The sequence below is a fragment of the Cetorhinus maximus genome, unplaced genomic scaffold (assembly GCF_964194155.1).
Source record: "Cetorhinus maximus unplaced genomic scaffold, sCetMax3.hap1.1 HAP1_SCAFFOLD_1649, whole genome shotgun sequence".
In the NCBI taxonomy this organism is placed as follows: domain Eukaryota; kingdom Metazoa; phylum Chordata; class Chondrichthyes; order Lamniformes; family Cetorhinidae; genus Cetorhinus; species Cetorhinus maximus.
Window position 1 is genome coordinate 45,808 of NW_027597589.1, and position 27,974 is coordinate 73,781.

A 27,974-nucleotide genomic window follows, 5' to 3' on the forward strand; every position below is an offset into this window, starting at 1 on the left:
ATTAATAATGGAAAAAAAATCCCTTTCCCACATCACTGGAACAGTACAAAACTGCACTACCCTTCAGGTAGTGTTCTGCCTTTGCAAAGGAGAATTGCACCCAAAAATATTTGGGGAAAGTACACGTGCTTTTTACACAATGAACATATGAACAATTTTTATCAATAATGACAGAGACAAATAGATACAATATTGTAGCAGTTATATTAGCAGTAGTTATGAACTTAGGATTCTCCTAAAAGCCCAGTTACACCTCATTCAAAAAAGTCCAACTTTTCCAAGGGTTTTTACAGAGAGACTAGCAGGGTAAAAGTGGAAGCTTTCTCCAATTCATTAGGGATTGCACTTGCGGGGTGGGGAGGGTCATGGGGGAGGTTGTGGTGGTGTCCTCAACAGCACACACACTGGAAAACCATAAAACTACCAAGTGCAACTTCTGGATTTCTGCATTATTCTGCGCATGTGCAAACTTCCAAAGTTGCTGTCACTTTCACTGGAGTAATGATGGCAAATGCTGACAGCTTGCCAATAAAAGGACTGAATGGCAAGCATCTGACCCTTATCTGAGGTTACAGGGCCATTGTTTAGTAAGAGAGTAGAATGTCATTATAGCCATATCCCAGTGTCTTTTTAAAATGAACCTCTGATTTTCTAACATTCAGAAGGTAAACCTACAATTTAAATGATTAGATTTTTAAAAACATTTTGAATTGGTCTCTCTATTTACTGCCTGGATCAGGTAGGGTTTTCCTTCTATTATTATTCCATTCAGACGTGAAACTTTTGGGCAGAACATTTTCAGTATTATTCTATGTTCTCAGCAGCTAAAACCTTAATGAGGCTTTAAACTTTAAAAAGACAGCAGGCTCATAACTATAAATAAGTCAAAGATGATAAAAACTTATAATCAACATTAATCCTGATGTTTTTAATAATTATGAAACAGAAAGATAATAAGAAATTTTAATTGTTAAGACTCTATTTTTGAATAGCAATGATCACTGGAAATTGCAAGATGTAGCCTGTACAATAACTTCTTAAAACAAACCATTAGAAAAGTGAACGTGAAGTTCAACCCATCACTTCCCAAAGTCCTTGAAGAGTGAAACCATCTTTCAATTTTTCGATTGCGATCCCTAGTTCCTCTGAATAAACTGGCTCACGGTCTTGTTGCTTATGTAAAGAAAATATATAAGATTATGAAATTTAGTTCCACAAAATGTAGCAGTAGCCATATTCAAGATGTAATCGCAATAAGCAATTGGCTGATCAGAAGAAGTTAATAATACCTTATTAGTATCAGCAAAGTAAGCCTAGAAAAGAAGACAAAAATTAAATTTACACCAGAAAAGTTTATAGTAATAAGGAGAAAATTATCTTGCATTTATGGCCTTTTATTCTGAAGAAAGGTCATTGGCCTGAAATTTTAACCCTGTTTCTTTCTCCGCTGCAAGGATTGCTGAGCATTTCCAGCATTTTCTATTTTTATGCCTTCTTGCAGGATGACACCAGGATATTTTCATAAAGAAAGGCAAGGGAGAGAAACATGATGAAATATAGTAGATCACAAAATCAGCTAGACCAGCATCAGGTTTCCTGATGATTTTGGGATTTGTACATATGAGTGGCTGAATGACCTGTACAAATTCTGACCATAAATTAATGAAGGCCAAACATCTGTAGCTCACCTGGAACATTCATTATTTTAATTGTTAAATGAAGGAAACAGTTATAATAAATACTTTCATTTATGTGGTACAAGGAGACAATAACACCACTAAGACACCTGCCTTAGTATATTGCAAAAGTGATTTTTATACACAGATACCACACTATTTTATTATGGGATTGCAAACTGAAATATACACATAACTATTGTAACAGAAGAGCTTTCTTTATTAATGGTACCAAGTGTAACCTCCAGTCAATATTTTTGCTTTCAATGAAAAAAAAAATATTTTCCAAAAATTTAAATTAACATTGAATAATATAAAATTCTACATACCCTCCAGACTCTTTTCACGCATTGACTGCATCTGTTTTTAACGAACACTCACCACAAATGCATCAGTCTGTTCCTCTGGTTCAATTTCAACATCATCTTGAACTTGCTCAACTGTCAGGTCCTCAAGTGGCTGAGGCTGTAACACAACCATTGACACAGTACACACAGATCCATGATTATACCTGTATTGTTTAGCCCTTGAAATATCTGAGAATAAATTAGTTCATTTTCAATTAGTTTTGTTCTATTTACTCATTAATAAGTAGTATGAAATCCAACCCAATGTCGACAAAAATAACTATGACCAATCATTATGACAAATACAGCTATGTTTTTATAAATTATTGTGATTTTACCAAACACTGGCTGAATTTACCTTAAGCTACTTGTTAATTGTCCATATATAAAGTGGCCAGTAATATGATCTTTAGAACCTGTAGTTTTCCTGCACACTGGGTGATGGTTCCCTGCTTCATGGGGCACTTAGGTTCTGTAAGAGGCCAACTGCAGAGCACATCATAATGCACTGCAGAAGCACTTGCTCTTAAGTCTGAGCACCTGTTATGTGCTACACCAATTTTTATAAACAGTAAATTAGAAGATGTACGCCATAACATGTTTGGTATGTCTCCACAGTGTTCCAGAAACTCCAGCACTTTTGTAGAACAGGCAGTGTATGGACAAATCCCCTTTCTGTTTTACTGTTTTTCAGATTTCCATGTAGCTCTTTGACATTTACTGTCTCTTTATCATATTGTTGATGTGAGAAAAAGGGAAAGTGAAATTTATTGGAACCTAACTGTTAGCTTCTGAAAACCACATTACAACTGTTCTGTGTGCCTATTTCACCAGGGACTGGTTATTGTGCAGTGTTTTGAAAGAAACAATGAGCGGAATTTTCCGTGCCCGTTGGTATTGGACATGAGCAGACAATATGGCAGGAAGGCCAAAAATCGGTTTCACGAAATCGTGAAACCAGTTTGCAATCATTAGCTGCGCCAATCAATAGCGGGCCGCATTACCCACTAACGCACGTCGGGAACTTCATTTTAATATGTCTGCATATCACTATTAGCCCTGCTCGCCAGAATCATCCCCACACGCTAGAACGTCTGGGTGTTTCACAACAGCATTTATAAAGTGTGCACCTGGCGAGCTGCACTTCAAGTGGAACTTGGAGGTGAGTGCACAGTTACGTTGTGCAGTGTTCGCAGAGGTTGCCTGTTGGACTTCAAGGTTGAGGTGACATGCATTCAGGCAAGGGCACAGGCAAGTCGTATTTTCCCATCTGTCTGACAGGGTGGTGCCAGGGCAAGGGCTGCACTGTGGTTGAGGCAAGTTGTGGGGGGGGCAAGGGCTGCACTGCATTTGAAACGGGTTGGAGGGTTGGGCAAGGGCTGCGCTGCAGTTGAGGCAAGTTGTGGGGGGGCAAGGGCTGCACTGCGGTTGAGGCAATTTGGGGGGGGTGCAAGGGCAGCACTGCATTTGAAACGAGTTGAAGGGTTGGGCAAGGGCTGCGCTGCAGTTGATGGTAGTACACAAGTACGTGCAGGGGGTGGGGGAGGGAAGCGGCCATGCATTAGGGAAGCCTTGCTTAAAGTGGTCATTCCTCTGCAGCTGAGACAGTTCAGATGCAGCCTCATTGACATGCGTGGAGTTGGGTCTCTAGCTTATTTGCCCACTCAAGCAACGCAGAGTCATGAAAGTGCCACCAAGTGTTCCAATGCTCTTCACCCCTCGGGCACAGACTGCAAACTAATGAGAATTTTAGTGGACCGCAGAACAGTTGAACAACTGGGCATGTTGTACAATCTCCTTGCTAAAGCTGGCCGTGGAGCAGTCACTGGTGGAGATGCTCACAGCCTCTTGCAACGTTATCATCTGAATTTGGACCAGTCACCCCCATGGTTCAGACTAACAGTGCAGCCTTGCAGTGCGAATTAGGAGAATGCTTACACCTGAGCTGAGAGCACAGAATGCTGTCCAGTGGGCAAAGCTGTCGCCAATCAGTCAGGTGGAGGGGAGGGAGGTGGAGGGGAGGGTGGGGGGGGGGGGGGGGGGGGGGGGCTTCGGCCAGCCATGCAGCGCAATAAATTCTGGCCATCCAAGTGGTAGCCTGCACTCTCTGGGATGCGTCAAGAGGCCTTTAGCCTAACCAAGAGAGGTTCATAGTACACCTAAGCTAACCCACGCGTCTCTCTCCTTCATCCTTCATCCTGCAGGAGTACAACAACATCAGGAGCATGGAGCCCGGTGACCTAGCTGTATGCCTCGTGGCTTACAGGGAGCGGAGACATAGGAGAAGAGAGCGACAAAGGCACCTGGGTGGTCAGAGAGGAGCAGCACCCTTAGAAAGAAGGGGCAGCTGGGGCACCTGCACACACTGTGGAAGTGACACAATGAGCCCTTGCTGGTCAGCGCCTAGCTAGACCCAGGGTTGGAGGATCTGAAGCTGACACCTTTCACATCCGGACTGGGGTCAAACAAGGTTGTGTGATGACCCCCACCTTGTTCACCATCTGCCTGACCATTATTGTCCACCTCATCCAAGATTACGTATCACCTGGTGTCAGCATTCAGTATTGTCTGGACGGGAAGCTCTTTATCCTTGGTTGCTTTCAAGTAAAAACAAAACTCACCACCATGTACATCCATGACCTTCAGTTTGCGGATGACCGCTGCATGATGGCTCATTCTGTACAGGACATGCAAAGGATGCTTGACCTCTTCAACACCTCGTATATGGGGCTTGGCCTGTCAAGCATCACCAAGACGAAGGTCCTTCACCAACCTTCCCCGGACCAGTTGAACATCCCCCGCGCCATTCATGTAAATGGAGTGGTTGTGAAGTATGTGCAGGGCTTCCCCTATCTCAGCAGCCATCTCTCCCAAGGGACTACCATTGATGAGGAAGCCCAATACTGAGTCAACTGTGCCAGCGCTGCCTTCTTCAAGCTTGTGCCAACGTGTCTTTGACAACAAAGACCTTTGGAGTCAAAGATTCTGGTTTATAAGGCTGTTGTGTTGACCATCCTCCTCTGCTGCAGCGAAACATGGACTGTCTACCGACACCACATTAAGATCCTTGAGAGCTTCCATCAGTGGTGCTTGCACTGAATCCTGGGGATCAAATTGGAGGACCACTGGACTAATGCGAACGTCCTCCATGAAGCTGTGTCTACCAGCATTGAAGCCCTCCTCCTGCGGAACCAACTCCAATGGACGGGCCATTGCGTCCAGGTGCCCGAAAACTGCCTCCCTCTTCTCACAGCTCTCCATTGGCCAAAGCTCAAAGGGCAGCCAAAGGAAAAGGTATAAGGATACGCTCAAGCTCACCCTAAAGCACGGAGGAATTAACACCACTGACTCGGAGGAGAATGCTGCCGATCGCTTGGCAAGCCACTTCGAGGCTCAGCAACTCAATAGCGAGGCGTCGGCAGAGGAAGGAGAAGGAAGCCAACCTGGGGCTGTGATTTCCTCTCCCCTATGGAACAATGTGCCCCTATTGTGGGAGAACATGTGGATCCAGAATTGGGCTCCTCAGCCATTTGAAGTATCACAAAGCCTGATGGACGTCATCCCTGATTCCAAGGAACCGTCGCTGACAATATCCAGGGTCTATAGATGGCGATTGTCATTCCTGCAGATGACTAAGAACAAGTGTCACCGAAGACTGAGCATGCCCAGGGAACTGGTTGGTCACATCAGCTACCTGCTGCAGGGTTTGGCGCCACTGGGACACGGAGGGCATCCACTGCCAGGAGCGCTCAGCTTTTAAGTCAGTGACTCTTTCAGGGCTCCACAGGTGACTTCAGTCAACTGCAAGGGCTTCCGCTCGCTGAATGTTCAGCTGATGTGCAACCACCACAAATGCATCCTGCAGGTCTGTGCACGGTTCCCTGGGAGTGTTCATGACTCCTACATTCTCAGTAGGTCTCAGATCCCTGACATCTTCCAGGGTCCACAAAAACTGCAGGGTTGGCTCCTCGGGGACAAGAGCTACCCGCAGACATAGATGACATCCATGTGGCAGCCTCGAAGTGCAGCAGAGAGAAGGTACAATGAGATTCATGCTGCAGCTTGTACCTTGGTAGAGCAAACCATCGGAATGTTGAAAATGAGGTTCTGGTATCTGGACCAGTCTGGTGGAGTTCTGCAATACAGTCCACAGACGGTGTCATGCATCATCGTCACCTGCTGACTATTACACCCTGTGATGATCTTGACGGGCATCTTCTGGAGGGCCCTGGCCTGCTTTCAGGGTCCTGCTGTGTGGCAGTGGCACCCTCCTCGGGCTCTGGAGCTGACACCTTGAGGAGAAGGGGAAGCTGGAGTGAGATCGAACTGCCCCACACCCCTCTCACATTGACACTTCTGGAGGCCAACTATGGAGTTCAACCCATGCAGCAGTGCAGGACCGATGTCCTGGACCAAGGTCTTCATGGCGGCTGCCATCCTACTAGTGTTGACCTCAGTGCGTTGGCATGCAGGTGCTATCACCTCAGACTGAAACAGGTGGACTCCTCCATTGTGCATTACAATCTGAGGCGTGCAGAGGACATCCCTTCCTGATGTTTAAGCTTGCTTTTGCAACTCCAGCAACTCAGGTATGATTGCGTCCAGAGGCTCATCATCATCTGACTCAGACTCAGCAGATTTCTGGCCCCCGGCAGTCCTCTGAGCGCTGGAAACCTGGAAAGTCCCTGCGCCACTTGCTGGGGATCATACAGTGCAATGTGCTCACCAGATTGTGACCCCTGAGGTTACTCTAAAGCTTGGTCCCAGCGAGGTGTGCGTGTCTGTGCTGGTGCAGGGTGTAGGTGAGCAGCGTGATGGGTCTTCAATGAGGATTTCAGCAGATTCCTCTTCTGAGGTGTCATTGAGACTTGAGTCAAGGACCTGGGTCATGGCCTCCCTCAGCTATTTCCCAGATGTGCCTGTGAAAGCCAGGAGAGATAATTAGTGCATGGCAGTGGCCTGTGAAACAGGACACATCGCTCACAGCATGGTTTCTGATGAATGTTGCACTGCTCAATCCTCACTTGGTTGAGCACGGCCGACCTCACCGTCAGCACAGGAACGGTCCAGCTGGATGACTCGATTTTCAAAGTCCGTGAGGACCTTGATTTCAGGCATTCCTCCACCAGTCTGTGACCTCTCACTTTTGTTGAGTGCCAGCTTGTCTTGCACGAAGACAGATGGAGGGAGTGTAAGCAGGACACCTGCCAGCCCAGATGAGAAGGATGCCCGGCATGTGCGGTGCCATGGACAGGATGAGGACAATGAAGAGATGTGAGAGAGTGAATGGTGATGTAGTTTGAACTGGAATTGAGTGAGATCCCTGTAGGTGTGTGATGGGTTTGTGAATGTTTGAGTTGAGAGTGATGAGAAGAGTGAGTTACCTGGTGGAACAGAGATGATCATTCATCCTCTTTCAGCACTGGGTGGCTGTCCTCTTTTGCAGAGCATTAGCACTGACCACCACTGCCACCGCCTCCCAAGCTGGATTGGTGATGTTGCTGCCCCTCCTGCGGCCACAGTGTGGGTCAAGGACATAATGGCAGGCCTCCATGGCATCCAAAGGGTGTTCCAGGGACGTTGGGAAGCTGCAGTCTTCTTGCCTTTCAAGGCAACGTCTTCTATGCAGCAGTCTGGGATTGGAAGCACTGAGAGGTGTGCACGCGGCTGCACTTTAAATATGGCACTTGGCGAGGTAATGGTGTGGCGGGCGAATCGGACACGACCCGCCAGCGAAATGGTGTGTTTCCCAGGAATGCACAATTAATGAGGCGGGATTGGGACGATATGATGTGAAAAGCCAGCATTGCGGCCGGCAGGTAAAACGTTCTTTTACCCGCCCGCTACAGCACTTTGTGCAAATCTGGGGCGGTTCTGCCCAATGAATATCTTTCTAGGTGTCACTCTATTTGAGCTTCTAAAAAAAGTGCACCTTAAGACGAATACCACACAGGTGCACTTGCATCTAAGTTCATGAGGACCTGCCATACATACAGGCCCAAACATTTGTTCCTAGACTTGTTCAACATAACCTGTATGCAGAAATTGTGCTTTCTCAAACACACTGAACTCTACTCCTAGATCTGCAAACCACCTCAACAATAAGGATAGTCAAAGTGATCTTAGCTTTCAACTTTCATGCCTTAAAATCATTCTAAGCAATGATGGGGGATAGGTGCCAAATTACACAACCTGCAGTAGACACTTGCTTTATACAGGTCATAGATGCCTGCCCAGTTTCCCCAGCCTCTCAATTAAACAGCTTCACCATAGAAAAGACACAGTAAACCAAAAAACTCCTACACTTTTATAATCTGGCTATCTTCTCCAAAGTATAGCTCACTATTGTTGGAATGCATATGGCCTTATGGGCTCCTATCCCCAAAGCAACTCCTTTGATGGCAAGAAAGCGGTTCTACTCTATCAATATATAACTGGTCTATACCATAGATCAATCATGTCTATCAGTGGCAAATGCCATCCATTGTATGGCCATCTATAGTTCCACAACTGTTTGAAGGGTCAGGAAGACTGGATAGATGTTTTGATGCTGGAGAATGAAGGTTACCACTGCAGCTGTCTTATTACATTGAGAAACAGAGGGAAGGAAGGTTGTATTTGCATTTATATCTGACCTTCCACATCTAGTGGAAGTACTAAAGTGCTTTACATTCAAATAATTACATTTGAAGTTCAATCACTATTGTTATGTAGGCAAACAGGACAGCCTATTTGTGTACAGCAAGGTCCCACATTCAGCAATGAGATGAATGGTGTTCTTGGTTGAGGGATAAATGTTAGCCAGGAAAACTCCACTGTTCAAACCATGCCATAATATATTTCATATCCAACTGAGAAGGCAAACAGGATCTAATTTTAAAACATTATCTGATAGTATCTTTGAAAATGCAGCACTTCATCAGTATTGCATTGGAGTGCCAATTGAGATGATATGCTCAGGTCCCAGAACGGGATTGAACCCATAACCTCCTAACTCAGAGGGGAGTGTGGCAACACTGAGCCAAGAATGACACTAAATTGAGAGAATAAGGCACATGTTGTTAACATAATCTCGGCCAAGCACATCATCGGAATCCTGAAACAAAGGTCAGATGTCTGCACCACTAAGGGTGCTCCATTTCCCACCCACAAGCTTGCCCTGCAGATAAACTATACCCTTGAACAGGTAGCAGAAAGTGCAGGCAATCTCATCTAAACTCAGATGATGATATCTAGCAAGCGTCACATGTCTTCCCAAATAAGTGCTCAATCAGTTTTACTAATGATACAATCAGGTGAGGAGAGGTAGAATAGTTCCCACTCCTTTTTCTGCTCTTGTCTGACCACAGTTTTTTTTAGAAGGATATGCTTGCCAATTCAGAGTGTTGAACTGTTTAAATGCTGTGATGGTAAAAGACACACATAGACAGGTTTCCTTGAGTATTTTTGTTAAAGCAAAGAGGATAGTATTTATTGTACTTAACCCCATCTAAATAAAAATGATAAAAATGCTCCCACTTCTATACACACACATTCAAGGCTCACACACACACCAGTAAGCTACAGAGTGGGGAGAATAGATTAAGTAGTCTTTTTAGAGTCCAGTAAAAGATAAAAGGTCTTGTAGGCTGATGATTTGGATGGTTTCAGGCAAAGCTCGGTGGTCCCTCTGGATCCGGCTCTGAAATGATTTAAATATATTGACGGATGATTTATCTTTTCTTCTAGCGACATCAGCTGCTGGTTGATTTAAAAAAAACTCTGCCTGTGGCATGTGGATAGTCAACAGCAGAAAGGGCTCAAGCTTGCACAATGGGTAAAGAGAGGGAGAAAGAGTCCACTCTGGGACCTTCTGTTCTGATCTATGGCCTGCAGAAAACAATTTCTTAAACACAAAAGAGTGTTGGTTGGCTTGTCACATGATCCTCTCTCTCTCTCCCCAACTGACCAGTTACCCAAATACGGTTTGGCTAGCGATTTCCAGGTGCATGGTTTCAGTTTGATTAGAACGTGGCTGCATGAATTTCTTTCTCAGACAGAGTCCTTTGTCTGAACTGATTATGTCTAATGCTTGTTCCCCACCCAGGTGCTATCTGGATGCTCTGTGAATGGATATGTGGTCCATTAAATTTCTCCAGGGTAATTGTCTCTGATGGTGTTTTCCTAGACAGGCTGGCTTCACTTACGACTTTGGAATTTGTAACGTAGAGTGATGCAAATGTTCTTCCATCTTAGAAACTGCTTTCAAGTCACTGGAAAATGGTTTCAGTCTTTTTAAAACTCCATCAGTGGTTTTCAGCCACTGAATATATAAAGTCATTTTTCATATAAAGCATGGCTTTATAACACTGACAACATATTTACTTCAATGACACAGCTAAAGCACAACGATACTGTATTTTCCACATATACTGAATGCCTTAGTCAAATAAAACCTTGGATCCATTGCCCTCGCCTTAACATCAGAAGCTTTGAATTCAGCAACATTCTTATTAATTATCTTAGTCTGCCTCAAAGGAGAACAACTCTCAGGACATAACAAAAAGCTGTGAAAACTCACTAATTACCAATGAAGATAACTGCTCAAAGGCAGAGTTGGAATCAGGGGTTTAAACCATATTGCTAGTTCTCTAATCACATTTTCTTTAACCAAGAATGGATGGTGAAATTTTGTACAGGTTGTAAAAGGTAGTAAAGAATGACATGGACATATGCTGCACATGACTGTAATTATCAGTCCCTTATATCCCTAGCTGTGTACATAATGGGCGGAATTTAATTCTCCTGCCCCAGAAGCAGGCTGGGTGGTGTTGGGGATCCCGGGTTCAAAGGCACGGGTGGAGAGCCTGCTGTCTTCCTGAATCCCATCGATTAAGTCAGGGATAGGAAAGGTCAAGGACCACCTTTCTGTCAGGAGACCAACTGAGTCCCTTAAGTAGCCAACTAATGGCCACTTAAGGGCCTCATCCTAACCTCCAAAGGTGCTCTACCAGTGGGGGTGGGGGGGCAGGGGGCACAGGAACATTCAGGAGGCCCGCTTCTGGGCTCAGAAGGGAGTCCTTTCCAATTGGGCACTCTGTGCCCCACAAAGTACCTGCCTAGTAGCAAGTTCCAGCCCTACTGGAACAGCACTCCCCCACTCCCTCCATAATGACCCTCCCCTCTCTTTGCTGGAGTTACCTAATGAGCACTAGCAAGCCCTCCCCACCTTCTTGGGCCTCCATTGCTGGCTGTTGCTCCAGGTCTCCTGCAGTCCCAGCAGTGGCCAGTATACCCAGTTGCACTGCTGGGACTGAAGAGATGCTGGCCCTCCGGTTGGCTGGCTGATCTTGGAAGTGGGCTCACCTTAAAGGTACAGGAGCCCCAAAGGCAGCCAGTTAACCACTTGATTGGCATTTCATCCCATCTGGGTTCCCGGATATGACTGCGAGGTTGTAGCCAGCTTTGTGGCTGGTGAACAGGGCCACTGCTGTGGCCATTAAATTCAGCCCATTGCAACAGTTCACAGCGGTTAGGTTTCTATCCTTAAAAATAATTACAACTTACTAAATCTAAATTATAACTAAAATAAATTTTGATATTAGAATACAACAAATAATCACCTTTTCCTCCATTTCATGCTGAACTCCAAAGATAGGACAGGCAGAGTAAACTTTATGCAAAGAATTTATCTCCTTTACTGCCTCTTGAAGTTTCTCCACAGGATCAATTTTAAAACCAAGTACATATCCTCCACTCTAAAGATAATGAAAAAGGCTGTACATTAACAATTATGGTTGCGGTTGCTTAGTACTACAGAACTTGAGTATTGTTGAAATGGACATGCTGTCGAAGCTTTTCATCTTGCACTTATCAGGACAGATGCAAGAGTGCCAAATTTCAAAGGGAACTACAATTTATACTGTATGATAAAAGGGTGCTGATTGGTTGGCCACTCGGCCAGAATTGGGCGAGGTGTTGTCATAGAGAATGCATCAGGGAGCTACTGTCCCTTATGCTTTTATTTAATTCAGAAGAAGGTGAAATGCCTGGACATATTCCTTTGGCCTGCAGAGGACAGGTCCCCACATATGAATATATGCAGTTTCTAGCATATTGATAGTGATGCAGTGGCTACGTGCTCGTTTGACATTGCGAGCTTATTCACTAATGCGCCACTCAAGGAAGCTATAGACATTTGTGCCACGTCAATATAATGGCAATCCAGACTCACTGCTATTTTCTGAATCTGTATTCATTGAACTTATGAATTGAGAAACTCGTGCAGTTGAATTCAGCCTTAATGACACTATGTATGCCCAAACAGATGATGTCAAAAACAGAATTACCTGGAAAAACTCAGCAGGTCTGGCAGCATCGGCGGAGAAGAAAAGAGTTGACGTTTCGAGTCCTCATGACCCTTCAACAGAACTGAGTAATATTAGGAGAGGGGTGAAATATAAGCTAAATAAAATATAAGCCACCCCCACTAGAGCTGTACCTTGAGTGTCCTGCCATCCATTTTTAATTTGCACATTCTCTTAGATAATATCACCACCTTCAACACCTCTTTGTTCCTTTGTCTGTGACATATTTTGATTATCTGCTCCTATCACTGCTTGCTTGTCCCTGCAACCACCACCCCCACCAACTTCTCTCCCCCCACCTTAAACCAGCTTATATTTCACCCCTCTCCTAATATTACTCAGTTCTGTTGAAGGGTCATGAGGACTTGAAACGTCAACTCTTTTCTTCTCCGCCGATGCTGCCAGACCTGCTGAGTTTTTCCAGGTAATTCTGTTTTTGTTTTGGATTTCCAACATCCGCAGTAGTTTTTTGTTTTTATCTATGATGTTGCCATGTGTTTGCCTCTAGGGCCAGCTCTTGATAACATTTTCCATGAGAAACAAGTTTTCAATGGAATGACCCCTAACCTACCTCTGATACATAGATGACACATTTGCTATATTTGAACGTGCAGCTGCATCTAAGAAGTTTCTTACACACCTTAATGTGCACCATCCCACACTCAAATTCACCTTTGAAATGGAGCAGTCTAACAAGCTCCCTTTCCTCAATGTGCTAGTTGAGAAATCCACTAATGGGTTCTCTACTCCTGTCTACCACAAGCCTACCTTCACTGGTCAATATATATGTTGGGATTCCTGCAGCTCCATGCACTATAAGATCAGCCTTACCGGCAATCTCGTAAATAGGGCCCGAGCCATTTGTTCGCTGTGCAAACTTGACACCGAAATAGGGTGCAAAGCTATCTTGCTGGATAATGGCTACTTTGATCAGATCATTGCTCGCAGTGTAAAGTGCATACTCACAAACAGACCTAATGCCACCACTTTTGGATCTGAAAAGTGTCCAGTCTACCTCAAATTATCCGGGAAGGTTAAGGTATCTCAACAATTTGAGCAACAGGTGAAGCTAGCCATTTCATGCTGCCACTACCACACAAATGAGTAATATGGAATATGAATTTCAGTGCCAGTGTGATCCCAATGACTGGCAGATTATATCAAACAGCATGTTCCTTCTATTATTTGCAATAGGCAAAGTACTGAATTTTACACAACCAGCCCGTGCTTGCAAAACTCAAAACATAATGTCTAACATTAGATGTGGTTCTATGATTGGGTAGCACTTGCTGAATAATCCCGATTGTTCTACATACACTAACCACCAATTTAAGATTATCAGTCAGGTCACAATGTAGCTCACTTACGCTTGCTAAAAGCTACATATATTCATATATAGGGACCTGTCTTTGCAGGCAAAAGGAATATGTCCAAGCATTGCACCTTTTTTGCATTGAACAAGAAAGCATGGGCAACAATAGTTCCTTGGCGCATATTCCACGGCAATGCCTTGACCAATCAGAACCCTTTGCTCGTATAGTATAAATTGTTGCTGCTTTTGAAATTTGGCATTCTTGTGTCTGTCCTGATGAGTGCAGGATGAAAAACTTTAACAGCATGTCTCTTTTTTCAGCAATACGAAAATTTTCCTTGTCTATATAGGCATATCTAAGCAAAGTTATCTTGAAGTATATTGTCAAAATAGAAGAAATAAATTTATATTTATAGAGGAAGAATAGCATTACTAGTGTATATCGTTAAAATACTTTTGCCAAAATAAATATTTTAAAAGGCTTACCTGTTGTGAACTTTCAATTACAAGTGCTAGTCCAAACTTTGAATCCCTGATTTTTATTGATCGCTGGAACAAAACAAAATAAGCTTTATGTCATATATGCATCAGAAGATAACAAAAATCATATTAAGAACGCTGCAGACTTTAACCATATTGATCTAATTACCGATTAATCATTGATTACCAAAAAAAAATCGTCAATATTTTGGACATGGAATATTCTGTATCTAATGCAGAAACCAGAATTTCTTGATAGATTTGTAGCATTGTCATAATTATTAATCCCTTTTCATAAATGTTATCTAGAGTTAAGGCTGTAGAACATATTGATAATTGCAGAAGACACCACATTGGATCAAATAACTGTATACTCTTCCTCCCACGAGCAACTGAAGCAGTATATGCTGTTTTCATGGTTCAAATTCATTGTTTAAGATATCACTTCAACATTGTTATTATGTTATAATTTTTCAATCACTTAGAGGAGCAAGTGTTTGCCACATGGTTAGTATCTGCCTCTGAGTCAGTAGGTGTAGGGTTTGAGCCATGTTCCAGACAGCCAACAAGTAGAGACTAAAGCTGTGGCTCTATATTCTGGGTTGACATGCAGCGGCATACTCACATTCAGTGGGTGTGAAAGGCCCATTTCATCAATGGATTATGGAATCCCCAAAAAATTAATAGGTTGTAAACTTGAACCAGCCCGGTTTGAAACCATTGGATCCAGGGAATATATTACATGCAGCAAAAAAAATCCACTCCACTGGGCCAGCCACCCAATTGGCTGTTATAATCTAGCTATGCAAAATACTAGCGTGACAGCTCGTAGCAGCAACACATTCTCCAATTAGGATAAGCCCCTGCTCCCCCAAAATCCCTTCCAGGTACTCATTAATGCATATTTAGTTATAAGATATTTTGAGAATGCCTAGAATGCATGCATTATTGAAAAGGAAACCAAAAACTTACAATTTGTAGATAGGGAATGCTAACATTAAAACTATCATTCATGTTTGCATGCCATACTATTCGAACATTTGTGATGAAAAAGGTTCCCAAATTGCCCTGTAGGGGAAGAAAAACATTTAGGAATATTATTCATGGAGCAACAAAGTAACAGAGAACCAAAAGCAAAATGTGCAGATGTAAGCTAATTATATCCAGTGTAGACACTCTTTACTTAACAAAAAGTATAAGCTATAACATACCTGATCACTCGATAGATTCCAGACACCATTAATTTTATCATACACCTGTTCCTGTGGCAGAAGTCTTAACTGCTTGTTTTGAATGAGAGCTCCTCTTAATTTAAGATCTCTGTAAATTTTCGATGTCTCATATGCCCTATAAAAAAATTGAAATAGTTTAGAATTCTTCAAAAAAAAATCGAGTCATTGTAATGGCAGTTTTCACTCAGAATAACGTCATTTTACAGGGTCAAGTGATGATAAGATTAATTCAAAATCACTTCACTCATCCTGTTAGTGGTGTAGCAAAAACATAAAAAGCATCAAAAGCAATAATCTTCTAGAGGTCTTGTCAGATCATTGTCAAAACTTAGGTTTTAGTCGGTTTAAAATGTGACAATATTTCCTTTTTACAACTACTTTGTTAGTAACAAAATTTATTGCTTAAGAGGAAAATTTTTTTTATCTGTTGTCGATTGTAAAAATAAAACTTTATCAGAGATACAATCTCTACCCCGTTTCTCCCCTCCTCTCCTTTGCTTCTGAAGGATAGGCTAGGTTTTGTGATGCAGTTCCATAATTGTGTTCCGGTACCTTGTGTAAATGCTCAAGCTTTACTGGATTTTGGGTAGGGTAAAATCCACAAACAGAACTGTCCTGGCAGACCGATCGTGTCAGCCTGTTCCTGCCCCACGGAACTCATTTCTCGTTATCTTGACTCCCTTCTCTCTCCCCTTGTCCAGTCCCTTCCCACCTACATCCGTGATTCCTCTGACACCTTACGTCACATCAACAATTTCTAGTTCCCTGGCCCCAACCGCTTCCTCTTCACCATGGATGTCCAATCCCTCTACACCTCCATCCCCCACCAGGATGGTCTGAGGGCCCTTAGCTTCTTCCTTGAACAGAGGCCCCAACAATCCCCATCCACCACTACTCTCCTCCGTCTGGCTGAACTTGTTCTCACACTGAACAATTTCTCCTTTAACTCCTCTCACTTCCTCCAAATAAAAGGTGTGGCTATGGGTACCTGCATGGGCCCCAGCTATGCCTGTCTCTTTATGGGGTATGTGGAACATTCCTTGTTCCAGTCCTACTCCGGCCCCCTCCCACAACTCTTTCTCCGGTACATCGATGATTACTTCGGTGCTGCTTCATGCTCTCGTCGGGACCTGGAAAAATTTATTAATTTTGCTTCCAATCTCCACCCCTTCATCATTTTCACATGGTCCATCTCTGACACTTCTCTTCCCTTCCTTGACCTCTCTGTCTCAATTTCTGATGATAGACTGTCCACCAATATCCATTACAAGCCTACCGACTCCCACAGCTACCTCGACTACAGCTCCTCACACCCCGCTTCCTGTAAGGACTCCATCCCATTCTCTCAGTTCCTTCGCCTCCGTCGCATCTGTTCTGATGACGCTACCTTCAAAAACAGCTCCTCTGACATGTCCTCCTTCTTCCTTAACCGAGGTTTTCCACCCACGGTCGTTGACAGGGCCCTCAACCGTGTCCGGCCCATATCCCGCGCATCCTCCCTCACGCCTTCTCCTCCCTCCCAGAAACATGATAGGGTCCCCCTTGTCCTCACTTATCACCCCACCAGCCTCCGCATTCAAAGGATCATCCTCCGCCATTTCCGCCAACTCCAGCATGATGCCACCACCAAACACATCTTCCCTTCACCCCCCCCTGATGGCATTCCGTAGGGATCGTTCCCTCCGGGACACCCTGGTCCACTCCTCCATCACCCCCTACTCCTCAACCCCCACCTATGGCACCTCCCCATGCCCACGCAGAAGATGCAACACCTGCCCCTTCACTACCTCTCTCCTCACCGTCCAAGGGCCCAAACACTCCTTTCAAGTGAAACAGCATTTCACTTGCATTTCCCCTAACTTAGTCTACTGCATTCGTTGCTCCCAATGCGGTCTCCTCTACATTGGAGAGACCAAACGCAAACTGGGCGACCGCTTTGCAAAACACCTGCGGTCTGTCCGCAAGAAAGACCCAAACCTCCCTGTCGCTTGCCATTTTAACACTCCACCCTGTTCTCTTGCCCACATGTCTGTCCTTGGCTTGCTGCATTGTTCCAGTGAAGCCCAACGCAAACTGGAGGAACAGCACCTCATCTTCCGACTAGGCACTTTACAGCCTTCCGGGCTGAATATTGAATTCAACAACTTTAGATCTTAAACTCCCCCTCCCCCCATCCCCACCCCGTTTCTCCACCCTCCCTTTTTTTTTTCAATAATTTATATAGATTCTTCTTTTCCCACCTATTTCCATTATTTTTAAATCTAAAACTAAAACTTTGTTAGTCTTTCCACCCCATCCCCACTAGAGCTGTACCTTGAGTATCCTGTCTTCCATTCTTAATTAGCACTTTTCTTAGACAATATCACCACCTTCAACACCTCTTTGATCCCTTTGTCTGTGACATCTTTTGATTATCTGCTCCTATCACTGCTTGCTTATCTCCACAATCACCACACCCTCAACTTCTCTCTCCCCCCGCCCCCCCACCTTAGACCAGCTTATATTTCACCTTTCTCCTAACTATACTCAGTTCTGCCGAAGGGTCATGAAGACTCGAAATGTTAACTGATTTCTTCTCCACCGATGCTGCCAGACCTGCTGAGTTTTTCCAGGTAATTCTGTTTTTGTTTTGGATTTCCAGCATCCGCAGTAGCTTTTAGCTATTTGATAAAGCAGTACAGAGCTAAGTCCAGGCTGCCAAGTAACCAGCCAGCAAAGATGTTAGAAGTACACAGACTGAAATAACTGATTCTGACATTCACTCTCTTTTTAACCTTAACGCAGTCAAGGCTGACCCTATTACTGTCACTCTCCACATAAACGGGAAGCCTCCAGTTATGGAGATGCATACGGGACATCTAGCACAATGATGGGTGAGTATACATTACAGTACCTGAAAGAAGGTACCTGACCTTTAAGCCTGGAGAGAACTTCTGCCCAGTTGAAGACTTAAACAGGAAAAGCCATAAAATTAAAAGGCACCGCCATGTTACCTATGAGCTATGGCCAGAAGTCAGTCCAGCTCCCAGTAATAATAGTGACTGGGGAAGGACCAAACCTTCTGGGCTGTGATTGGCTAAAAGAAACCAAGTTAAATTGGTCCTAGATTTTATCAAGTGCGGGCTTGAAAAAAAATGACAGCATCTTTCTTTGCAGCGAAATAGGAAAAATCAAAGGCTTGCAAGCCAAGATTTATGTTGCTCCAGAGGCAACTCCGCGATTTTTTAAGGCAAGGCTGGTACCATATGCTTTAAGAGAAAAAGTGGATGCCGAGATAAACAGGTTGGAGGAAGTAGGCATCATACAGATAGTTCAATTTTCAGAATGGGCAGCACCTATCATCTCCATACTGAGACTGGATAAGACTATCCATGTTTGCGGCGATTATAAGCTAACAGTTAATTAGACCACCAAGCTGGATAAATATCCAATTCCAAGAATTGAAGACTTGCACGCAAAGCTGGCAGGAGGTCAATCCTACACTAAGTTGGATAGGAGCCACCTGTACAAGCAACTCGAGTTAGATAACACATCCCAGTGGTATGACACAATAAGCACACACAAAGGCCTATTCCAGTATACGCGCCTACCTTTTCGTGTGTTCTCGGCATGTGCAATATTTCAAAGGACAATGGAGAGTTTGCTACAGGGATTATCATGGGTTCTAGTATGCCTTGACAATGTCTTCATAGCTGGATCGACAGAGGCTGAACATTTAGCAAATTTACTGGAGGTACTAAAAGGATTTTTGGAAGCTGGAGTCCGCCTAAAAATGCATTTTCCAAGCCAACGAGGTTACCTATCTGGGACACCGTGTAGATACATAAGAATTACACCCCATGGAAGGAAAGGTTAAGGCGATAAAGGAGGCGTCTTCCCCCACAAATATCACCAAACTCAAATCATTTTTAGGGATGGTAAACTACTATGGGAGATTTTTATCCAACTTATCAACAGCACTGGCCCCCTTGCACATACTGCTGAAGAAATACCATCGTTGGTCCTGGAAGGCTGCAGAGGTGGAAGCCTTCAACAGAGTAAAACAACTGCTGCACTCCTCAACCTTGTTAGTGCACTTCGACCTATCTAAAGAATTGATATTGACCTGCGACGCCTCTCCATTTGGCGTTGGTGCAGTATTGTCCTATGAAATGGACGACAGCTCTGAGAGGCTAATAGGTTATGCACCAAGAACCCTCTCAGTGGCCGGAAAAGGTTATTCGCAGGTTGAGAAGGAAGGACTGTCAATAGTCTTCAGAGTTAAAAAATTCCATCAGTACTTACTTGGCAGGCATTTAGCTATCATCTCCAATCATAAACCACTTCTGGGCCTTTTCGAAGAAGACAAGGCTATCTCGCCAATAGCCTTGGCAAGAATTCAGTGATGGGCTTTAACTCTGTTCGCCCACGAATACACTTTCAAGCACCGACCTGGGATACACATAGTGAACACGGACGCCCTTAGTCGCTTACCCTTGCAAGAAAGCATCTCGTGTACTCCTATATCCCAAGAAATTATCCTTGCATTGAATTTTTTCGACAATTCTGCGTGAAGCAGATCAGGGAACGGACCAATTGAGATCCGCATCTGTCTAAACTGAGACACCAGATACTTACAGGATGGTTAAATGAGCCAGTCAGAGAAAATGAAGCCATTTTTTACCCGCAAATACGAATTGAGTTGTCAGGACGGCATCATATTATGGGGGAGCAAGAGTAGTCATTCCTGTACCAGACAGAGAGCTGCTCCTAACTGTATTACACAGCACTCATCCTGGTAGTTCGAAAATGAAAATGATCACCCGGAGTTACGTGTGGTGGCCTGGTATAGATGCAGATATCAAGAAGTTAGTCAAGCACTTTCAACAGTGCCAACTGCAACAGAAGTTGCCAGCTGCAGCCCCATTACATCCTTGGCAATGGCCTGGCCGGCCATGGTGCGAATCCATATAGGCTACGTGGGTCCATTCCTATGCACAATGTTTTTGCTCATAATCGTCGCACACTCAAAATAGATGGAGGTTGTTGAGGTGAAATCACCTACTTCGCGTGCTACCATCAAACGGTTAAGCTAATGTCTTTCCACTCACGGATTGCCCAAAGTCATTGTATTAGACAATGGAGCCGTATTTACACATGTTGAATTTCAGAACTTCACCAGTCTAAATGGCATTAAACACATCTGAACTGCACCTTATCACCCAGCATCAAACAGACTAGCCAAGAGGGCTGTCCAAACTTTCAAGTCAAGACTAAAAAAATTGTCGGAAGGAACCTTGGAAACCAAAATCTCACACTTTCTTCTTAGCTACCGCACGACTTTGCATGCAACAACAGAAATTCCACCAGCAGAACTGCTTATGAAGCGTCATCTCAGAATGAGACTGAGCCTCGTATTTCCAAATTTGCCAGGGAGGGTAGAGAAGAACCAAGGTAATCAGAAAACAAGCCACGATTTGCATCTTAGAGCCTGGAAATTTATGGTAGATGGAGTTGTATATATTAGAAACTTCAGTAGCAGTCCAAGTTGGATCCCAGGAATTATTGCCTGTGAGACTGGACCCCTTTCATACCAAATAGACGTGGAAGGCTGGATCGTTTGTAAGCACATGGATCACCTGAGGAGCAGGGAGATGCTTCCACAGTCAGTGTTGCCACCAAGGAATATTATCAAACCTGTAAGCCCCTGATCAACCTGTTATAGACATAACTGATGTCTCCATTTAATCAAATAGTGACGAACTGCCTGTGCCAAAAGAGGTACCCGTTTTCACAGTTCTTGTTAGTATTGAGCCTGTAGGAGAGCCTCAGGCTACAGAATTATGCCGCTCTACCTGAAACAGAAAACCCCTTCAAGAACTTGAATTGTAAGTACTGGACCTATGTAAATAAGTTTATAATCTGAATTCATGACAAAGTGCAAGTGATTATTTCTAAGATTTTTGATATTGTTTTCTATTTGCCTGTATAAAGTAATATATAAGTAAATAAGGAATTCCTCAATGTAGGGAACTAAAGCAGGAGGGATATGGTTATTGCTGCTTTAAGGCCAGCCTTACTGAGTAAGGGTAATGTGGTCAGAACAGCCAATCAACACCGAGCACAGGGAATCTTATAAGGGGCAGAGTTTTCCTAGTCTGGAGAATGTATTGTAGCCTTTCGAGAGGCATGCAACTAATCCAGCAGCTCTGTAAATAAAGTTTGTTGTTCAACTAAAGCAGCTTCTCGGTAGTACAGCTCTACACGTCTACACTTATATAGCATCCTTAATGTAATATAGATATCTCAAGGCACATCACAATGGGGGCAGAGGTGAAATTTGGATAATGAACAGGACTTTGGTTAAAGTTGGATGGACAATTGAAAATAAGGGTGAAGAGTTTTGACAAGGTATTTGCAGGTAGGGAGAGATGGTGTAAGGCAGAGTAGTTTTTTAAATAAGCATGCCGGAGAGTACAGGCAAAGGCATAAAGATTCTGCATCAATAGTAGATGAATGGAGGATCAGGCACTATAAATCAGATAATGGAGGGTATGAGCTCAATGCAGGGCATGAAGAATTTGCAGACGTGAGAGATGTAAATTAGGATGAGATTTTATTACAATTCAGTGGGGCTGAGAGAGCCGGTGGCTGTTAAGGATGACAGAATAATAGGTGAGGGGAAAGATAAAAGCAAAATACTGCAGATGCTGGAAATCAAAAACAAGAACAAAAATGCCTGGAAAAACTCAGCAGATCTGACTGCATCTGCGGAGAGGGATACAGTTGACGTTTCAAGTCCTTATGACCTTTCATCAGAACTAAGGCAAATAGAAATGAAATGAAATATAAGCTGGTAGAAGGGGGTGGGACAGGAGAGCTCGACAGGGGGCCAGTGATAGGTGGAGGCCAAGAAGAGACTGCCAAAGATGTCATAGACAAAAGGGTGTTGACAGTGGTGATATTATCTAAAGGATGTGCTAATGGGGACATTAGGGGAAGCAAGCAGGACAAGCCTAGTGGCAGATGGCCCTAGTGCGGGTGGGGTGGGGGGGAAGGGATCGAAATGGGCTAAAAGGTGGAGATGAAACAATAGATCGAAATAAATTTAAAAATAGGAGGGAAAAGAAAAAAATATAGTTGTAAAAAAATTATAAATTATTGGAAAAAGGGGGATCGGAAAGGGGTGGGGATGAAGGACAGAGTTCATGATCTGAAATTGTTGAACTCAATATAATGTCTGGAAGACTGTAAAGTGCCTAGTCGGAAGATGAGGTGCTGTTTCTCCAGTTTGCGTTGAGCTTCACTGGAACATTGCAGCAGGCCAAGAATAGACACGTGAGCATGAGAGCAGGGTGGTGTGTTGAAATGGCAAGCGACAGGGAGGTGGACTTAATACATGTGAGGATGTGAGCAGCAGTGTTCTCAATGAGTTGTGTTTACATGAGTGTGGGAGCAGATAATTGAAGAATTTGAATTAGAAGGCAACTAGCAGGCAGTTGGAATAAGGAGGTAGGTGAAATAATTCAGATAGAAATAGGCAATTGTGATAATGAATATTACAAAACAAGCTTTACAATGAATTTGAGTAAGCTATCTCCCATTAGTAAAAACAGAAGTATTGCTAAAGCTATTTGAATCAATTCTGGTTTTGTATTGTTTATGTAAGATGAATTGCAATGCTCGTGTTGTAATATTTAAATGTAAATACCATGGTTTTAAATTTAGTTTATAATTTTAAAGAAAGCATGACTTTTTTCAAATTTTCAACATGTATCGTTTGTGAAGCAATAGCCCTTAAGGCATTAGTATTCACATTAGTTTTTATATGAATGGTATAAAGGATGAAGAAAGCGCAGTAATTCAGACTGGATGGGAGTTGGCAGAACTCAATTTTAACAAACTTCCTCCTGCTGCATATAATGCTTTCTTTGGATCCAATAGCTTCAAAACTCTGGTCCAAATTTACAGTCTTTATTAAATTGAATGGAACTACACCAGGTAGACAAAGTTAATCTATGTTAATGGCATTTGCAGAGTGGTTCTTGAGGGAAAATTTGAAATAGGTCTCTATTGGCAAGAAACCTAATTCTGTTTTGAAAAAGGTAAATATTTTTGCAAGGGTTCTATTTAGACAGACATTGGGGAAATATTTCAACCAGCATACTCCTCTTGAACTGTTGTTCTGCTAGAATAAGTATTCTTAACTTATATTATTAGAAGTAGACAAAGTTAATCTATGTTAATGGCATTTGCAGAGTGGTTCTTGAGGGAAAATTTGAAATAGGTCTCTATTGGCAAGAAACCTAATGCTGTTTTGAAAAAGGTAAATATTTTTGCAAGGGTTCTATTTAGACAGACATTGGGGAAATATTTCAACCAGCATACTCCTCTTGAACTGTTGTTCTGCTAGAATAAGTATTCTTAACTTATATTATTAGAAGGTGGTATAGAAACACTGTAAAAAAACCTATATTCATAGATAAATGACAGAACTGAACATGAAGTTTCTTCATACAAAGAATGCCTTAATAAACACAAGACAGTGAGGATTTAAGTGAGACCTGGATCCAGAAATGATCTATTGATATGGCCTACTCCATTCCATCATAATTTCACATACTGTCTTGTAATACTACCTATGCACTGCAATGACAGTGGTGAACAGTCGAGGGCTTCCTGGAACCACACTGGTAAAGATGAACTCAAATCGTGTGTTGTTACATTTTGTCAGGATGTAAAGAGCTTCAGTTTGACCTCGAAGTTTCTGTAACATCAAATTTTAAAAGTCAGTGTACTTAGAAGTATATGTGAGGCCTTCCCTAATGGCTCAGTGAATAATTGCACTGCATGGTGTAGTACTCACCATCAAGACCTATAATGCCCAAAATCTAAACCATGCTCTGTGATGAGTTAATTGATCACAGGAGGGAGGCAGAGTTGCATTGTAGCCAAGACTCATCTGTCCTCACAATATATTTACACAGTATTACTTTCCAAAGGTCACGGAACAGTGATCACCAGAAGGAACCAATTCTGTTTTTCCAATTCACTAGCCAAAAGTCATTAAGATCAATTGCAAGGTGTCCACCACTATTTCAGGGACCTCACAGTACTGAAATTGTCAAAGTAACTTTGCAAATAAATAAAAGCAGACAATACTGGAAATGCTTAGCAGGTCAGGCAGCATCTGTGGACAGAAACAAAGTTAACATTTCAGGTCAATGACCCTTCATCAGAACTCCTTTTTATTTCAAATTTCCAGCATCTGCAGTATTTTGCTTCTGTAACTTTATCAAGAGACTCTGCAGCGACAGGTAAGCAAGGCTGGCACTTTATTATCGAACTCTTTCTCTTGATTAATCTCTGACTTTTAGCTGCCTTTCATAGGAGGTAAAGGTTTTGCAAATTAATCAGATAAAATCAGTAGAGAAGGTTAAGGGTCCTGGGAAACCAAATCAGTAATGGCCATACAGACAATGAGTTGCTGAATGAAAAAAATGAGGATGTGAAATGACTGTAACCCACGATTGGAGTTGGGTACATGGAAACACCTGTTACTGTGACATCACAAAACATCTTAAAAGGAGATTATGGCCTGGTGTTCCACTCCAGTGATATGCAGAGGGTACAGTTTTTAGAAGAGCATACATTTCCCCATTAATAGAACAAATACTTCACTTGCTTTAAAGAACCAAGTTTAAAAAAAAATCTTACCGAATTGGCAGTTCTGGTTGTAATGTTTATAATGCAGTTGTAGCCAACAGCTAAAAGAGAAAAGGGCAAAATTAATAATTTGGGCATTTTACTAAGAATCAATGAAATTAGCTCTGAATGAAGAATAACAGATGGCTAATATCTAGGACCCTAAGACATTTTATAAACCATCCCTAACATGTAACAAACCGTAGTGGAATTAAAAAAAGGAGTTTTACCAACCGTTTATAATTCTCTCTAGCACAAACTTTCGGTTCAGTCTTCCCCAGAACAACTCTAGTTCCCCCAACTCTCTCAATTCCCTTTAGCCCCATACCTCAGGGGCTTAAATTTCACATTTGTTTTTGATTTTCCTGAAGGTTAAAGAGATTCCAGGTAGATATAAAATACAGTAATGCATTTTTCAGGTTACAACTCAAAAAGCCTAGTAAATCCTGAGAAAGGCAATGGTCCAGAGTGAATGATCCACTAAAGGACATTATTCACACCTCACAAACAATGTCTGCCTGGTTTAATTATAACAGAGCAGACATCTGGACTTATTCTGATTTAGATTAATGTTTGTACAAAACACAATAAATAGCTATATGCAATTCTAGTCCTGCATCTATATACCTTTATGAAAATGAGAAGACCATTTCATAGAAACTGATGATTTGCTCACAAGAACATTTGACAAAGTTGGCTTGTTAGCATGAAACATTATGTAGATTAGTAGACATTGGAATAAATGATTTGAAGTTCTTAGATTATTTTTAACCAACCAGATTGGATTATAGGAACGTAAGAACAGAAGAAGTACATCTTAGTTGTTTGAGCTTGTTCCGCCATTCAATTAAATCATAATTGATCTGTACCTCAATGCCATTTACCTACCTTTTTTTCCATATCCTGTGGTACACTTAGAGAACAAAAAAAAAATCTATCGAACACAGTTTTGAAATTCAACTACCCAGGGAGACTTGAGAGAGCAACTTCCACATTTTTACTATCCATTGTGTAAAAAAATGCTTCTTGATTTCAATCCTAAGTGGCCTAATTCTAATGTTAAGATTGTGCCCTCTTGTTCTGGATTCCCCCATCAGAGGAATAGTTTCCAAATATCATTTTAAACACCTCAGTGAAACCACCCTCAAGCTTCTGAACACCAAAGAAAATGAATTACTTATTTCCATTATTTCATATTGTCTATGCAACCAGTATATACCTTTTTCTTTAGTTCCAATTTTCCCATATTTCTTTCTGCATGCATGGTATATCATTATTAGTTAGTTAATTTTTGCTTTTTAATGGGATCCATTTCTCCTGGACTCTGTTGATCACCATTTTAAATGTCATCCACTGCAGTTCTATTTCTTTATTTGTAAGTAAATTTTTCCAATTTATTTTCCCTACTTATATTCTCATCCCATTAAAATTACATTTTTCCAACTTTATTACTTTAGGCTTTGTCTTACTTATGCACATTTCAATCTATATCTTAAGCCTTATTATGTTGTGATTGCTATGGATGTGAGTTTTAGTTCAGAGAAGATTTAGTTTTCTTATGGAAATTGTTTTTAGGCATAAACACCAGCAGAAATCTGAACCAAAATCCCTCGCCATAGCAGCATCAGTGTCAGTAGCAGCTCAGTATGATGGGAAATTACTGATGTGAACTCATATCCCACACAGCAGATCAGTGTTCCAAAGCATCATGCTATCTGTAAAAACAGGAGATTAAAAAGCTGCCTTGATTTTAAAACAATCTTATTTTTAAAGATGTACTTCTTGCTTGCTGTTATGAAATCTTCATCTATTAATCTTCATTGCATTATAGTATTTCAAATGTCACCACACTATATTCTTCTTGAATTCAGTTGTTAGTACTTCTGGTTCCTTCCTACCACTTATTCCTTTTATTCAGTCCAATTTCTTCGCCGTTATAAAGTTTGTTCTATTCTATATATTTGTTTCTGACCTCAATTTTTTTGAAACATTCGTAATTTGTAATACTGCATTTAATCTGTGCTCTTCATTTTTGTGGCTCCTATCATAGTAGTTCTGTATTATCTATTATGCCATTTTTGGCAAGCAGATAGATCTAAAAAGTATAAAAACAATGTGTTTTTGACACAAACATAAGAAATAGAAACATTGGGAAATTTTGTTTTGGATATGTTAGCTACTGATACTGTTTCAGACAAGTCAACATTTAAGCAGGCAGTAACGCCAGGAGTCAAAAAGATTTCAATGAGGAATGTTTTCATGCAATAAAGTGCATGTCATACAGCTGACATCAATTCCTAATTTTTAATATACTGGAAAATAATTTTGTCCTGGCTACAAAGCTTGCTTATGGAATGGAGGACAAATTCAGAGTTCTGTCTTGTAGGAGAGCTATAAATGGTATTACAGTTAAACATTTTGAGACTCCTTGATGATGTACAAGGTGGACAGTGGGACTGAGTAGGACAATCAGGCTTAGTGTAAACCAATTACAGCAAAAATTCACCATTCAAGCATATCTTGATAATCAATAAGAGAAATAAAAAATAAAAGAGAACAGAAGACGTGTTTGTTTTTTAAATAAAAACTTAAACTGAGTTAATCGTAGTTCCTTGCACTTTAAATCATTATAGGTTATGCCATTATTTCTAAAATCCAAATGCTTCACCAGTATTTAAAAATTCAAATTATATGAGGAGTCACAGAAAAAAATTAGTTATCCTTGTATCCTTTGGGACAGCAATGTTTTCAGTTTAATTCCACAGTAAACAACTTTATTAATAGTCAAACAATCAAAATATAGCTTTACTTACATAAGTTAACACGTGGAAGAGCCAGTGAATGCCAGATAATTCGTAAATTGGTCACAAGCAGTCTACCTAGAAAGAAATAGCAAC

At 42.1% G+C, this 27,974-nt stretch overlaps 1 protein-coding gene across 1 annotated transcript; it reads right to left on the minus strand.

Moving 5' to 3' along the window:
* Nucleotides 1-142: 142 nt before the first annotated feature.
* Nucleotides 143-27,952, minus strand: bbs5 (Bardet-Biedl syndrome 5). Its single transcript, XM_078536903.1, has 10 exons — nt 27,891-27,952; nt 25,090-25,139; nt 24,012-24,139; nt 15,373-15,508; nt 15,134-15,229; nt 14,168-14,230; nt 11,626-11,760; nt 2,058-2,141; nt 1,290-1,313; nt 143-1,173 (listed from the first exon to the last, which is right to left on the minus strand). Exons 5-10 carry the CDS (start codon nt 15,173-15,175, stop codon nt 1,072-1,074), a joined length of 450 nt encoding a protein of 149 aa, XP_078393029.1. The 5' UTR covers nt 15,176-15,229; nt 15,373-15,508; nt 24,012-24,139; nt 25,090-25,139; nt 27,891-27,952; the 3' UTR covers nt 143-1,071.
* Nucleotides 27,953-27,974: the final 22 nt, after the last annotated feature.